Source organism: Chiloscyllium plagiosum, unplaced genomic scaffold (assembly GCF_037043375.1).
Source record: "Chiloscyllium plagiosum isolate Xiang-an unplaced genomic scaffold, Cpla_swu_hap1 HiC_scaffold_46, whole genome shotgun sequence".
NCBI lineage: Eukaryota > Metazoa > Chordata > Chondrichthyes > Orectolobiformes > Hemiscylliidae > Chiloscyllium > Chiloscyllium plagiosum.
The window spans coordinates 10,452,150-10,467,280 of NW_028270184.1; the positions used below are offsets into that span (position 1 = coordinate 10,452,150).

Below are 15,131 nucleotides of genomic sequence, written 5' to 3' on the forward strand. Positions count from 1 at the left end.
CCCCGTCTCCACCCTGGCCTCCATTGTCATGCCACCCTGATTAAAACAGTGAGGCTGTGTAACCCAGCAAGGGGACGGTGGGAATCTTCGGGTTGGGGGCACGGGTGTTGAGAGGAGCCAGCATTTCGCTTGCCCCCACCATCTGCACCGGTTAGCACAGCTGCCCCACAGTCACCCGGGTTCAATTCCCGCCTCGGGGCAACTGTCTGTGTGGAGCTTGCCCATTCTCTCCACCCCGTGTCTGCGTGCGGTTTCCTCTGGGTGCTCCAGTTTCCTCCCACAATCAAATGATGTTCAGGTTAGGGTGGGATTGGCAGTGCTAAATTGTCCCATAGTGCCCAGGGATGTGCAGGTTAGGGTGGGATTGGCCGTGCTAAATTGTCCCATAGTGCCCATGGATGTGCAGGTTAGGGTGGATTGGCCATGCTAAATTGTCCCATAGTGTCCAGGGATGTGCAGGTTAGGGTGGGATTGGCCGTGCTAAATTGTCCCATAGTGCCCATGGATGTGCAGGTTAGGGTGGATTGGCCATGCTAAATTGTCCCATAGTGCCCAGGGATGTGCAGGTTAGGGTGGGATTGGCCGTGCTAAACTGTCCCATAGTGCCCAGGGGTGTGCAGGTTAGCCAATGGGACATGAGTGGTTACAGGGAAAGGGCAGAGTTGGGCAGGATCCTCCTCAGAAGGTCCGTGCAGACTCGATTGGCCACACGGTCTCCAAATGAACCGTAAGGAATCTATGAATGTTTCCTGACTGGGGGAGGATCTGATTTGAGATGTTTCAAATATTTCACAAAGCTGAACTGTAAATCTGACTCAGCTGGACAGTGGGATGTGGAGTAAAGAAGTGGAAAGCAGGAGTAGACCTCTTGGCCTGCTCCACCATTCAATACAATTATAGCTGATCATCCAGTTCAGTCTCCACTTCCTGCTTTCTACTCCACGCCCTTTAGCTCGAAGAACTATATCTGACTTCTCCAAAATATTCAACGTTTTTCCGTGGCAAGAATTCTCTTGGCTCCCTGGTGTCTGGCTGAAGCCATTTCTCCTCATCTCAGACCGAATGGGCCTCTACCCTGTGATCCTTGACTTCTGAGAATGGTGGGAAATTTTAGAATGGTTAAGGAAGAGGTTAAGTCAATTATTTTAAAATTCTGGCTACAAATTGGTTAAAATGCTGAAGGGATTCTTTGAAGCTGACGAAGCTTGAGTTGTGTCACTGCTCTAAGAGGAAATTATCTGAGTTTCAAGATGGAAGGGTGAGAAGTGAAAGCCGCAGTCAAATGAAGCCCTCGCTCGACGTGACAATGAAGGGAATTTTGTTGGTGCAAGTGTTGTAAAGGAATGCTGTTGGGATTAATGAGTTTGTATTTTACCATGTCTTTCAAAATCGTTAAATTTGAGTTACGTGTCAACAGTTTATTCTGTGTTATTTGTATGTATCTGTATAATAAACTTCTATTGTTAAAACCAATTTTGAAACATTGTGTGTTTGTGACAGGCCACCTTGGCCCAACCAAAGATACGAAAAGATCCATCAAGCCAGATTTAATTGGAGAACATCAGCTGGGATCATTCTCTCCCTCTCTCTCTGTGAATGAAACTGGAAGAGCCAAGGCACTATGAAGGAATAGGGTGAGGCAAAGGGTTAGCAGTAGTAGTTGATTCAATCCTTTGAACATGTCCGAGCGTTCAATATCATCATCGAACTCCATCCCCTGCTTTCACTTTCACCAGTTCCATCCAACCCTGAGTGCTACATCTAACTCTATCTTGAACACATTCCACAGAAATGGGGAGTCGAGGACAAAAGCTCATCAGTTTAAGGTGAGAGGGGAAAGAAAAAAAGGGAACCTGAGGGGCGTCTTTCTTCGCACAGAAGGTGGTACGCAGATGGAATGAGCTGCTGCTGGGAAGTGGTTGCGGCAGGTACATTAGCAACATTTAAAAGGCATTTGGACAAATACATGATAAGAAAGGTTTAGAAGGATATGGACCAAGTGCAGGGAAATAGGGTGAGCGTGGACAGCCATTTTGGTCGGCACGGACCAGTTTGGGCCAAATGGCCTGTCTCTGGGTTGTGGGACTCTAAGACTGTATGAAAATAGCCATAATGTGGAAATGCCATTGTTGGACAGGGGTAGACAAAGTTAAAAAATCACACACAACATGAGGTTGTAGTCCAACGGCTACCTTCAGCACTCCGAAAGCTCGTACTTCCAAAAAAAAACCCTGCTGCACTATAACTTGGTATTGTGTGATTTTTATCTGGGTCTGTTCCCTGGGACGCACACCGAGACGAACATCAACTGTGCCTGGAGGATCATCAACTCAGTGAAGGACGCTCTCTGGGCGGTCCGAAACCTGCTGATCTTCCAGCTGAAGGAGTTGACCCCGACTGAGTGTTGCAGACTGGCACATTCCAAGGTCCAGCACTGAAGCTTGGGGCAGCTGCCGCCAAGGTGTGGTGGGGAAAGACCACCATGTAACATCTGCCTGCCTAAAGAAGAACAGGGGGCCCACGCAGTGAGTGGGCTCTGCTGAGCCTCAGCTAAACGTATGGACATACGATTGATAAACGTACAGACCTGTATATACAAATGATAAATTCTGATCTCTGTGTGCAAAGAAATGGAATGTTTACGTATGTATGGCATGAGCAATTGTACAGATCATCAAAATAATTTATGATTAAAGTTTATTTTTGAAACAAAAGAAATAAACTTTTATCTGGGAAAGTAGGGGCAGAAGTAGGCCCTTCGGCCCTTCGAACCTGTTCCATGGTTCAATATGGTCATCCAACACAGACCCCTGCTCACTGCTTTCGCCCCAGCACACGATGACCCCTATAACCCTAAGAACTGTATCCAGATCGGCCAATGCTTGGCCTCATGGGTTTGGCCATGGGTTTGGCCTCATGGGTTTGGCCTCATGGGTTTGGCCCCATGGGTTTGGCCTCATGGGGGGAGGTGGTGAAGCCCAATGTGTGTGTTTTTGTTTTGCTGAGAGAGAGGAGAAAGGTCCCCGGAACCAGCGAGAAGGGGACCGGCCGGAAGTTGTCCCGTCCGGAAGGGGAAGGCGTGAAGGACCGGAGAGGAGTGGGCGGGGCGGAAGGGAGAAGGTGAGGCGACGGACCGGAAGGAGCGGGCGGTGGACACCCAAGATGGCGGCGCGGAGGTGCCACGTGTGGGTCGGAGCGGAGACGGGGATCCTGAAGGGTGAGGCAGGAAAGGCCGAGGCTGCGCGGGGCCGGGGGGCCGGGGGGCCGGGGGGCCGGGGGCTCGGGGGGCCGGGGACCGCGGGGGACCGCGAGGCGGCGGCACTAACCTCGGTCTCTGCTCCGTTTCAGGCGTGAACCTGCGGCGGAAACAGGCCGCAAACTTCAGTCAATTTAACCGCGGGCAAGGAATCAGCGAAATGTGCAGCAGAGGCGGACAGGTCAGAGACCACACCCCCCACAGAGACCACACCCCCCACAGAGAGACCACACCCCCCACAGAGAGACCACACCCCCCAGAGAGACCACACCCCCCAGAGAGACCACACCCCCAGAGAGACCACACCCCCCAGAGACCACACCCCCCAGAGACCACACCCCCCAGAGAGACCACACACCACAGAGACCACACCCCCCAAAGAGACCACACCCCCCAAAGAGACCACACCCCCCAAAGAGACCACACCCCCCACAGAGAGACCACACCCCCCAGAGAGACCACACCCCCCAGAGAGACCACACCCCCCAGAGAGACCACACCCCCCAGAGAGACCACACCCCCCAGAGACCACACCCCCCAGAGAGACCACACCCCCCAGAGAGACCACACCCCCCAGAGACCACACCCCCCAGAGAGACCACACCCCCCAGAGAGACCACACCCCCCAGAGAGACCACACACCCCAGAGACCACACCCCCCAGAGAGACCACACCCCCCAGAGACCACACCCCCCAGAGAGACCACACCCCCCAGAGAGACCACACCCCCCAGAGAGACCACACCCCCCAGAGACCACACCCCCCAGAGAGACCACACCCCCCAGAGAGACCACACCCCCCAGAGAGACCACACCCCCCAGAGAGACCACACCCCCCAGAGAGACCACACCCCCCAGAGAGACCACACCCCCCAGAGAGACCACACCCCCCAGAGAGACCACACCCCCCAGAGAGACCACACCCCCCAGAGAGACCACACCCCCCCAGAGAGACCACACACCCCAGAGAGACCACACCCCCCAGAGAGACCACACCCCCCAGAGAGACCACACCCCCCAGAGAGACCACACCCCCCAGAGAGACCACACACCCCAGAGAGACCACACCCCCCAGAGAGACCACACCCCCCAGAGAGACCACACCCCCCAGAGAGACCACACCCCCAGAGAGACCACACCCCCCACAGAGACCACACCCCCCACAGAGACCACACCCCCCACAGAGACCACACCCCCCACAGAGACCACACCCCCCCAGAGAGACCACACCCCCCAGAGAGACCACACCCCCCAGAGAGGCCACACCCCCCAGAGAGGCCACACCCCCCAGAGACCACACCCCCCAGAGAGACCACACCCCCCAGAGACCACACCCCCCAGAGACCACACCCCCCAGAGAGACCACACCCCCCAGAGACCACACCCCCCCAGAGAGACCACACCCCCCCGAGACCACACCCCCCCGAGACCACACCCCCCAGAGAGACCACACCCCCCACAGAGACCACACCCCCCAGAGAGACCACACCCCCCACAGAGACCACACCCCCCCACAGAGACCGCACCCCCCCACAGAGACCGCACCCCCCCACAGAGACCGCACCCCCCAGAGAGACCACACCCCCCAGAGACCACACCCCCCAGAGACCACACCCCCCAGAGACCACACCCCCCAGAGACCACACCCCCCAGAGAGACCACACCCCCCAGAGACCACACCCCCCAGAGAGACCACACACCCCCAGAGACCACACCCCCCAGAGAGACCACACCCCCCCAGAGAGACCACACCCCCCAGAGAGACCACACCCCCCAGAGAGACCACACCCCCCAGAGAGACCACACCCCCCAGAGAGACCACACCCCCCAGAGAGACCACACCCCCCAGAGAGACCACACCCCCCAGAGACCACACCCCCCAGAGAGACCGCACCCCCCCAGAGACCGCACCCCCCCAGAGACCGCACCCCCCCAGAGACCGCACCCCCCAGAGAGACCGCACCCCCCAGAGAGACCGCACCCCCCAGAGAGACCGCACCCCCCCGAGAGACCGCACCCCCCCGAGAGACCGCACCCCCCCGAGAGACCGCACCCCCCCGAGAGACCGCACCCCCCCGAGAGACCGCACCCCCCCGAGAGACCGCACCCCCCCGAGAGACCGCACCCCCCCGAGAGACCGCACCCCCCCGAGAGACCGCACCCCCCCGAGAGACCGCACCCCCCCACAGAGACCGCACCCCCCCACAGAGACCGCACCCCCCCACAGAGACCGCACCCCCCCACAGAGACCGCACCCCCCCACAGAGACCGCACCCCCCCACAGAGACCGCACCCCCCCACAGAGACCGCACCCCCCCACAGAGACCGCACCCCCCCACAGAGACCGCACCCCCCCACAGAGACCGCACCCCCCCACAGAGACCGCACCCCCCCACAGAGACCGCACCCCCCCACAGAGACCGCACCCCCCCAGAGAGACCGCACCCCCCCAGAGAGACCGCACCCCCCCACGGAGACCGCACCCCCCCACAGAGACCGCACCCCCCCCACAGAGACCGCACCCCCCCCACAGAGACCGCACCCCCCCCACAGAGACCGCACCCCCCCCACACCCCCCAGACACATACCCCCCCACGTGCCCCCCCAGCGCCCCCCCCCACCTTCGCGCACCTCCCCCACCCTCGCGCCCTCCCCCATCCTCGCGCTCCCCGCGCCCCCCCACTCCGTGCACTCCCCCCCCCCCCACATCCCCCGCCCGACACACCCTGTCCCTACTGTCCCTCTGACGGCGCGTCACTTTGAGATTCGATTACCGACTCCCTCAGCTGGTATGTGAGAGAGTCAGGTGTGTCTCTTGCACTGTTATGTCATGCAGAGAATCATCCTGTTGTCCTCTTTCTCTCTTCCCCCCCCCCCACCACCCCTTCTCCTGTGTCCCATCTGTTAGGTGCTGCTGGGCTGTGTGGACGGGACAGTCAAGGTGTTCTGCCCAGAGCGAGGAGAGTTCACAGAGTCCCACAACTGTTCGGGTGGGGAAGGGCCTTTTCGGGGACTGGCTGTGTATGACAGGTGAGGACGTGGATTGTAGAAATGGGGAGGTGGCTTTAGCTGTGAATAAGGTGTCACTCTTTGCTGTGAACACATTAGTGACGTGTCCTCCATTGCCATTCAGAGGAGGCCAACACTTGTGTGAGATTCATGTTTTTAGATCATTACAATCTCTTCTGGGGTCGAAGTAACCTGTATTAAGGACAGATCACACCTGAATTGGAAGGGGACTGATGTACGAGCAGGGGCATTTGCGAGGGGTGGGATTTAACCTCGTACGTTGGGGGTGGTTGGGACCCAGGGAGGTAGTGAGGAAATAGATCAGTCTGATGCTGCTACAGTTGGGAAAAGGAGCAAATCGAACAGCCAGGAATAAAGTAGAGAATGATGTAGGGCTGATAAATTAAACTGCATTTATTTCAACGCAAGAGGCCTAATAGGTAAAGCAGATGCGCGCAGGGCACGGTTAGGAGTATGGGACTGGGTTATCATCGCAATTACAGAGACATGGCCCAGGGATGGGCAGGACTGGCACAAATGCTACAGGAAGGATAGAAAGGGAGGCAAGAGAGGAGGGGGAGTGGCGTTTTTGATAAGGGATAGCATTACAGCTGTGCTGAGGGAGGATATTCCTGGAAATACATCCAGGGAAGTTATTTGGGTGGAACTGCAGGAAATTGAGAAACAAATTTGTAAGATTTCAGTTATCTGTGAGAATAATAGGGTAGTTACGGTAGGGGATTTTAACCAGTTATACTCTGTCTTCCCACCCACAGCTCCCTCGTCACCTGTACTGAGTCTGGCCTTCTCAAGGTGTGGAAAGAGGATTCAGCCGATCAGGTAAGAGGCATTCCCCATCTCGGCCTGGCTGAGCTGGGCCAGGGCCTTGGATATGATAGCTCACGGCAGTGTTACGTGAACCATAATTCTATTAGTTTTAAAATAGCGATGGAAAAGGATAGACCAGATCTCAAAGTTGAAGTTCTAAATTGGAGAAAGGCCAATTTTGACGGTATTAGGCAAGAACGTTCGAAAGCTGATTGGAGGCAGTTGTTCGCAGGTAAAGGGACGGCTGGAAAACGGGAAGCCTTCAGAAATGAGATAACAAGAATCCAGAGAAAGTATATTCCTGTCAGGGTGAAAGGGAAGGCGGGTGGGTATAGGGAATGCTGGATGACTAAAGAAATTGAGGGTTTGGTTAAGAAAAAGAAGGAAGCATATGTCAGGTATAGACAGGATAGATCGAGTGAATCCTTAGAAGAGTATAAAGGAAGTAGGAGTATACTGAAAAGGGAAATCAGGAGGGCAAAACGGGGACATGAGATAGCTTTGGCAAATAGAATTAAGGAGAATCCAAAGGGTTTTTACAAATATATTAAGGACAGAAGGGTAACTAGGGAGAGAATAGGGCCCCTCAAAGATCAGCAAGGCGGCCTTTGTGTGGAGCTTAAAAATATATTGCTGGAAAAGCGCAGCAGGTCAGGCAACATCAAAGGAGCAGGAGAATCGACGTTTTGGGCATAAGCCCTTCTTCAGGAATGAGGAAACTGTGCCAAGCAGGCTAAGATAAAAGGTAGGGGGGAGGGGCATTGGGAATGCGATAGGTGGAAGGAGATTAAGGTGAGGGTGATAGGCCGGAGAGGGGGTGGGGGCGGAGAGGTCGGGAAGAAGATTGCAGGTTAGGAAGGTGGTGCTGAGTCTGAGGGTTGGGACTGAGACAAGGTGGGGGGAGGGGAAATGAAACTGGAGAACGAGGGAGAGAATAGGGCCCCTCAAAGATCAACAAGACGGCCTTTGCGTGGAGCCACAGAAAATGGGGGAGACACTAAATCAATATTTTGCATCAGTATTTACTGTGGAAAAGGAGTTGGAAGATATAGACTATAGGGAAATAGATGGTGACATCTTGCAAAATGTCCAGATTACAGAGGAGGAAGTGCTGGATGTCTTGAAACGGTTAAAGGTGGATAAATCCCCAGGATCTGATCAGGTGTACCCGAGAACTCTGTGGGAAGCTAGAGAAGTGATTGCTGGGCCTCTTGCTGAGATATTTGTATCATCGATAGTCACAGGTGAGGTGCCGGAAGACTGGAGGTTGGCAAACGTGGTGCCACTGTTTAAGAAGGGTGGTAAGGACAAGCCAGGGAACTATAGACTGGTGAGCCTGACCTCGGTGGTGGGCAAGTTGTTGGAGGGAATCCTGAGGGACAGGATGTACATGTATTTGGAAAGTCAAGGACTGATTCGGGATAGTCAACATGGCTTTGTGTGTGGGAAATCATGTCTCACAAACTTGATTGAGTTTTTTGAAGAAGTAACAAAGAAGATTGATGAGGGCAGAGCAGTAGATGTGATCTATATGGACTTCAGTAAGGCGTTCGACAAGGTTCCCCATGGGAGACTGATTAGCAAGGTTAGATCTCATGGAATACAGGGAGAACTAGCCATTTGGATACAAAACTGGCTCAAAGGTAGAAGACAGAGGGTGGTGGTGGAGGGTTGTTGTTCAGACTGGAGGCCTGTGACCAGTGGAGTGCCACAAGGATCGGTGCTGGGCCCTCTACTTTTTGTCATTTACATAAATGATTTAGATGCGAGCATAAGAGGTACAGTTAGTAAGTTTGCAGATGACACCAAAATTGGAGGTGTAGCGGACAGCGAAAAGGGTTACCTCAGATTACAACAGGATCTGGACCAGATGGAGTTTAATTCCGATAAATGCGAGGTGCTGCATTTTGGGTAAGCAAATCTTAGCAGGACTTATACACTTAATGGTAAGGTCCTGGGGAGTGTTGCTGAACAAAGAGACCTTGGAGTGCGGGTTCATAGCTCCTTGAAAGTGGAGTTGCAGGTAGATAGGATAGTGAAGAAGGTGTTTGGTATGCGCTCCTTTATTGGTCAGAGTATTGAGTACAGGAGTTGGGAGGTCATGTTGCGGCTGTACAGGACATTGGTTAGGCCACTGTTGGAATATTACGTGCAATTCTGGTCTCCTTCCTATCGGAAAGATGTTGTAAAACTTGAAAGGGTTCAGAAAAGATTTACAAGGATGTTGCCAGGGTTGGAGGGTTTGAGCTACAGGGAGAGGCTGAACAGGCTGGGGCTGTTTTCCCTGGAGCGTCGGAGGCTGAGGGTCGGACCTTATAGAGCTTTACAAAATTGAGGGGCATGGATAGGGTAAATAGGCAAAGTCTTTTCCCTGGGGTGGGGGAGTCCAGAACTAGAGGGTATAGGTTTACGGTGAGAGGGGAAAGATATAAAAGAGACCTAAGGGGCAACTTTTTCACGCAGAGGGTGGTGGGTGTATGGAATGAGGAAGTGGTGTCGGTTGGTACAATTGCAACATTTAAGAGGCATCTGGATGGGTATATGAATAGGAAGGGATTAGAGGGATATGGGCCGGGTGCTGGCAGGTGGGACTAGATTGGGTTGGGATATCTGGTCGGCATAGATGGGTTGGACTGAAGGGTCTGTTTCTGTGCTGTACATCTCTATGACTCTGACGGTTCTCTCTGGACAGATTCAAGTGGGCCGTGGGGTGTGTCGAATGCGTCAAGATCCTGGGAGGCCAGAGCGAGTGGCGACCGGAGGCAAGGAGAACGAGCTGAAAGTGTGGGACCTGCAGAGGCTGCAGGAGCCCGTGTTCAAGGCCAAGAACGTAAGCTGAATGGACGGGGAAACCGTGATATCCTCTCCCCCTCGACAGCTAGTCCCAGTCCCACCATCAGTCCAGCTCTCACCCTGGGCACCCGCTGTCTCCCATCCCCATTCCCTCACAGGTTCTCCAGCTCTCGGCAAATGTCAGGCTAAACTTGGCCTGAGGGAGCTCAAGGTGGGTAAGGACCCCACGACTGCCAGGTGTTTTGTAATATACTTCCCCCTTTCTCTCTCTCTCCCACATAGCATTTTCTTTCTCTCTCTCTCTCTCTCTCTCTCTCTCTCTCTCTCTCACATTCCATCGCATTTTCTCTCTCTTCTCTTCCCCCCCCCCGCCATTTCTTGCTTTCCTCATGCCTTGCCTCCTCTCTCTCTCTCTCTCTCTCTCTCCCTCCTCCCTCTCTCTTGCATCCCTATCTCTCCCATCTCTTTCTCTCTCTCTCGTCCTCTGCTTTGCACTATCCCTCTCCCCATTTATCTCATGCCCCCTCCCTGTCTGTCTGTCTGTCTCTCTCTCTTTCCCCCCCCTCGTGTCTTGCTTGCGCTCTCCCATGACTCTTGCTCCCAAGTCTCCCTTCCTCACTGGCCCACTCGATCCCCTGTCCGTCTCCTGGCCTCCTCTCCTCCCATCCATCTATCTATATCTCTCATGCGCTCTTTCCTCCTCTCCCCCATCTCTCCCCATCTCTCTGTCTCTCTCTCTCCTCCCACCCCTCTATCTGCCCCTTTTCCACCTCGCCCCATCCCTAACCGCGTTCTCTCTGTCACCCCGTCTCTGCCTCCCTCTGTGTATCTCCCTCTCTTAGTCCTGCTCACTCCATCTCTCTCTCTCTCTGCCTGTATCTGCCTCTTGTACCTTTCCTGTCACACTCGATTCTTTGCTCTAGCGTGATCTCTGAATCATCTTTCCCCGATCGCTTTGCGCTGACCTTCTCGCCCTGCTGTGTTGTTATTTCGTGGCCGGTGGGCTAAAGCGGGCACGGCCCATCCCCAATCGGGTTTGCCGAGCCCTCTGCAGTCTATGGACCATGGGCGCACCTGCGGTGCCGTTGGGAATGATTGACATCATCCTCTCACCGAAGGAGCCAGTTTACAAAGCTGCAGGAGGGCGCGACCGAAACGGTGTTTCCCACCTTTCACTCTGTCGCCCGTGGTTTCAGTTTCTCACTCCCGGTCGCGGGATTTCTCGACCTCCGGCCAATATTTGTTTTTGCCGCAGGTGCGTAACGACTGGCTGGATCTGAGGGTCCCCGTTTGGGTGAGAGACATCCAGTTCGTCCCCGACTCAGGCAGAATCATCACCTGCACGGGACACAGCCAGGTAGGCCCAGTCTTCAGTACCTGCTGCTCATTGTGAGGATCACGGACAGAACCAAGTGTGCTGCACCCAGCCCCCCCCCCCGGCCTCCGGGTGTTAGACAGTAATTGATATGACCAGACCAGGGTGGTGAGGAAGATGTTTAACACATTTGCCTTCATTGCTCAGACCGCTGAGTATAGGAGTTGGGACATCCTGTCGCAGTTGTACAAGACATTGAATGTAAGTTAGCTCGCGGAGCTGGAAGGTTTGTTTTCGGACATTTTGTCACCATGACAAGGTGACATCACCAGCGAGAGTCTCCGGTGAAACACTGGTGGGATGTCCCGCCTCTCTATAGGGCGTGGTTTCTTAAGGTGGGTGATGTCACTTCCAGTCCTTTTCCCCAAGGGAAGGTAGATGGGGTCTAAATTGAGGTGTTTATTGGTAGAGTTCTGGTTAGAATGCCTTGCCTCTAGGAATTCTCGGCTGTGTCTTTGTTTCACCTGTGTGTGCTGTCCCAGTCAAAGCGGTGTCCTCCTTTGCCTGTATATATGGGACCAAGTGAGAGTAGGTCATGTCTTTTGGTGGTTAGTTGGTGTTCATCTATGCTGGTGGCAAGTTTCCTGCTTGTTTGACTGCGACGCCATAAACACATCGATTGAGATCCCATCCTACCTTCCCTTGGGGGGCGGTAAGAAATAACCGGAACTGACATCACACACCTGAAGGAACCAAGCCCTACAAAGGGAGAGGTGAGACATATACCCCATCAGAGACTCTCACTGACAATGTTACCTCCTCATGGTGACGAAACGTCTGAAAATGAACCTTCCAGCTCAGCGAGCAAACCTACATCCATGTTGTCAACCCGAGCTACAAACCTTCTCCAAAATCACCATACAAGACATCCAGTAAGGTTTCATTTGGAGTACTCTGTCCATTTCTGGTCACCCTGCTGCCAAGGATGTTATTAAATTAGAGAGGGGGCAGGAAAGATTGCCAAGGATGCCACCGAGATTGGAGGGTTTGAGTTGGAAGGAAGGGCTGGGACCTTTTCCACGGCAGGTGGTTGAGGGGGGTTATAAAATCACAAGGAGCGTGGATAAAGTGAAGAGCAAAGGGGCTTTTCCCTGGAGTGGGGGTGTCCAAAGTTGAAGGGCAGATGTTAAAGTTGAGAGCTGAATGATTAAAAGGGACCCGTCAGGGTGGGTTAACACGTGGAAAGAGCTACCAGAGGAGGTGGTGCCCACCGGAACTGTTCACACTTCAAAAGCGATTTGGACGGGTATATGGAGAGGAACTGTTTGGTGGGATACGGGCCAAGTACAGGCAAATTGGGCGAGTTAGGTTGGGGAAATACTGTCGGCATGGGCGATTTGGAACAAAAGGTCTGTTATCACCCTGTATAACTCTGTGACTGAATGACCTGTCCCCACCAGTACTGTACCGCAGTGTTATACAGCGACAGGCCTGTCCCCACACATACTGTACCCCAGTGTTATACAGTGACAGGCCTGTCCCCACCAGTACTGTACCCCGGTGTTATACAGTGACAGGCCTGACCCCACCAGTACTGTACCGCAGTGTTATACAGTGACAGACCTGTCCCCACCAGTACTGTACCCCGGTGTTATACAGTGACAGACCTGTCCCCACCAGTACTGTACCGCAGTGTTATACAGTGACAGACCTGTCCCCACCCGTACTGTACCCCAGTGTTATACAGTAACAGACCTGTCCCCACCAGTACTGTACCCCAGTGTTATACAGTGACAGACCTGTCCCCACCAGTACTGTACCCCAGTGTTATACAGTGACAGGCCTGTCCCCACCAGTACTGTACCGCAGTGTTATACAGTGACAGGCCTGTCCCCACCAGTACTGTACCGCAGTGTTATACAGTGACAGACCTGTCCCCACCAGTACTGTACCGCAGTGTTATACAGGGACAGACCGGTCCCAACCAGTACTGTACCCCAGTGTTATACAGGGACAGACCGGTCCCCACCAGTACTGTACCCCACTGTTATACAGTGACAGACCTGTCCCCACCAGTACTGTACCCCAGTGTTATACAGGGACAGACCTGTCCCCACCAGTACTGTACCCCAGTGTTATACAGGGACAGACCTGTCCCCACCAGTACTGTACCCCAGTGTTATACAGGGACAGACCTGTCCCCACCAGTACTGTACCCCAGTGTTATACAGGGACAGACCTGTCCCCACCAGTACTGTACCGCAGTGTTATACAGGGACAGACCTGTCCCCACCAGTACTGTACCCCAGTGTTATACAGCGACAGACCTGTCCCCATCAGTACTGTACCGCAGTGTTATACAGCGACAGACCTGTCCCCACCACTACTGTACCGCAGTGTTATACAGCGACAGACCTGTCCCCACCCGTACTGTACCCCAGTGTTATACAGCGACAGACCTGTCCCCACCCGTACTGTACCCCAGTGTTATACAGTGACAGACCTGTCCCCACCAGTACTGTACCCCAGTGTTATACAGGGACAGACCTGTCCCCACCCGTACTGTACCCCAGTGTTATACAGTGACAGACCTGTCCCCACCAGTACTGTACCCCAGTGTTATAAAGTGACAGACCTGTCCCCACCACTACTGTACCCCAGTGTTATACAGCGACAGACCTGTCCCCACCAGTACTGTACCCCAGTGTTATATAGTGACAGACCCGTCCCCACCAGTACTGTACCCCAGTGTTATACAGCAACAGATCCATCCCCACCAGTACTGTACCCCAGTGTTATACAGTGACAGACCTGTCCCCACCAGTACTGTACCCCAGTGTTATACAGTGACAGACCTGTCCCCACCAGTACTGCACCCCAGTGTTATACAGCGACAGACCCATCCCCACCAGTACTGTACCCCAGTGTTATACAGTGACAGACCTGTCCCCACCAGTACTGTACCCCAGTGTTATACAGTGACAGGCCTGTCCCCACCTGTACTGTACCACAGTGTTATACAGCAACAGACCTGTCCCCACCAGTACTGTACCCCAGTGTTATACAGCGACAGACCTGTCCCCACCTGTACTGTACCACAGTGTTATACAGCAACAGACCTGTCCCCACCAGTACTGTACCCCAGTGTTATACAGCGACAGACCTGTCCCCACCAGTACTGTACCCCAGTGTTATACAGTGACAGACCTATCCCCACCAGTACCGTACCCAGGGGATATACAGTGACAGACCTGTCCCCACCAGTACCGTACCCCAGTGTTATACAGCGACAGACCTGTCCCCACCAGTACCGTACCCCAGTGTTATACAGTGACAGACCCGTCCCCACCAGTACTGTACCCCAGTGTTATACAGCGACAGACCTGTCCCCACCAGTACTGTACCCCAGTGTTATACAGCGACAGACCAGTCCCCACCAGTACTGTACCCCAGTGTTATACAGTGACAGGCCTGGCCCCACCCGTACTGTACCCCAGTGTTATACAGGGACAGACCTGTCCCCACCAGTACTGTACCCCAGTGTTATACACCAACAGACCTGTCCCCACCAGTACTGTACCCCAGTGTTATAAAGTGACAGACCCGTCCCCACCAGTACTGTACCCCAGTGTTATACAGCAACAGACCCATCCCCACCAGTACTGTACCCCAGTGTTATACAGTGACAGACCTGTCCCCACCAGTACTGTACCCCAGTGTTATACAGTGACAGACCTGTCCCCACCAGTACTGTACCCCAGTGTTATACAGTGACAGGCCTGGCCCCACCAGTACCGTACCCCAGTGTTATACAGTGACAGACCTGTCCCCACCCGTACTGTACCCTAGTGTTATACAGCGACAGACCCGTCCCCACCCGTACTGTACCGCAGTGTTATACAGTGACAGACCTGTCCCCACCCGTACTGTA

General features: G+C 54.1%; 1 protein-coding gene across 1 annotated transcript in view; it reads left to right on the forward strand.

Moving 5' to 3' along the window:
- Positions 1 to 3,114: 3,114 nt before the first annotated feature.
- Positions 3,115 to 15,131, forward strand: part of wdr74 (WD repeat domain 74) — a 29,958-nt gene continuing 17,941 nt past the window's right edge. Inside the window, exons 1-6 of the mRNA XM_087983827.1 lie at positions 3,115 to 3,217; positions 3,349 to 3,437; positions 6,164 to 6,285; positions 7,041 to 7,104; positions 9,785 to 9,922; positions 11,141 to 11,242. Of these exons, the coding sequence (XP_087839953.1) occupies positions 3,163 to 3,217; positions 3,349 to 3,437; positions 6,164 to 6,285; positions 7,041 to 7,104; positions 9,785 to 9,922; positions 11,141 to 11,242 (570 nt within the window). The 5' untranslated portion in view covers positions 3,115 to 3,162. The remainder of the gene's footprint in view (positions 3,218 to 3,348; positions 3,438 to 6,163; positions 6,286 to 7,040; positions 7,105 to 9,784; positions 9,923 to 11,140; positions 11,243 to 15,131) is intronic.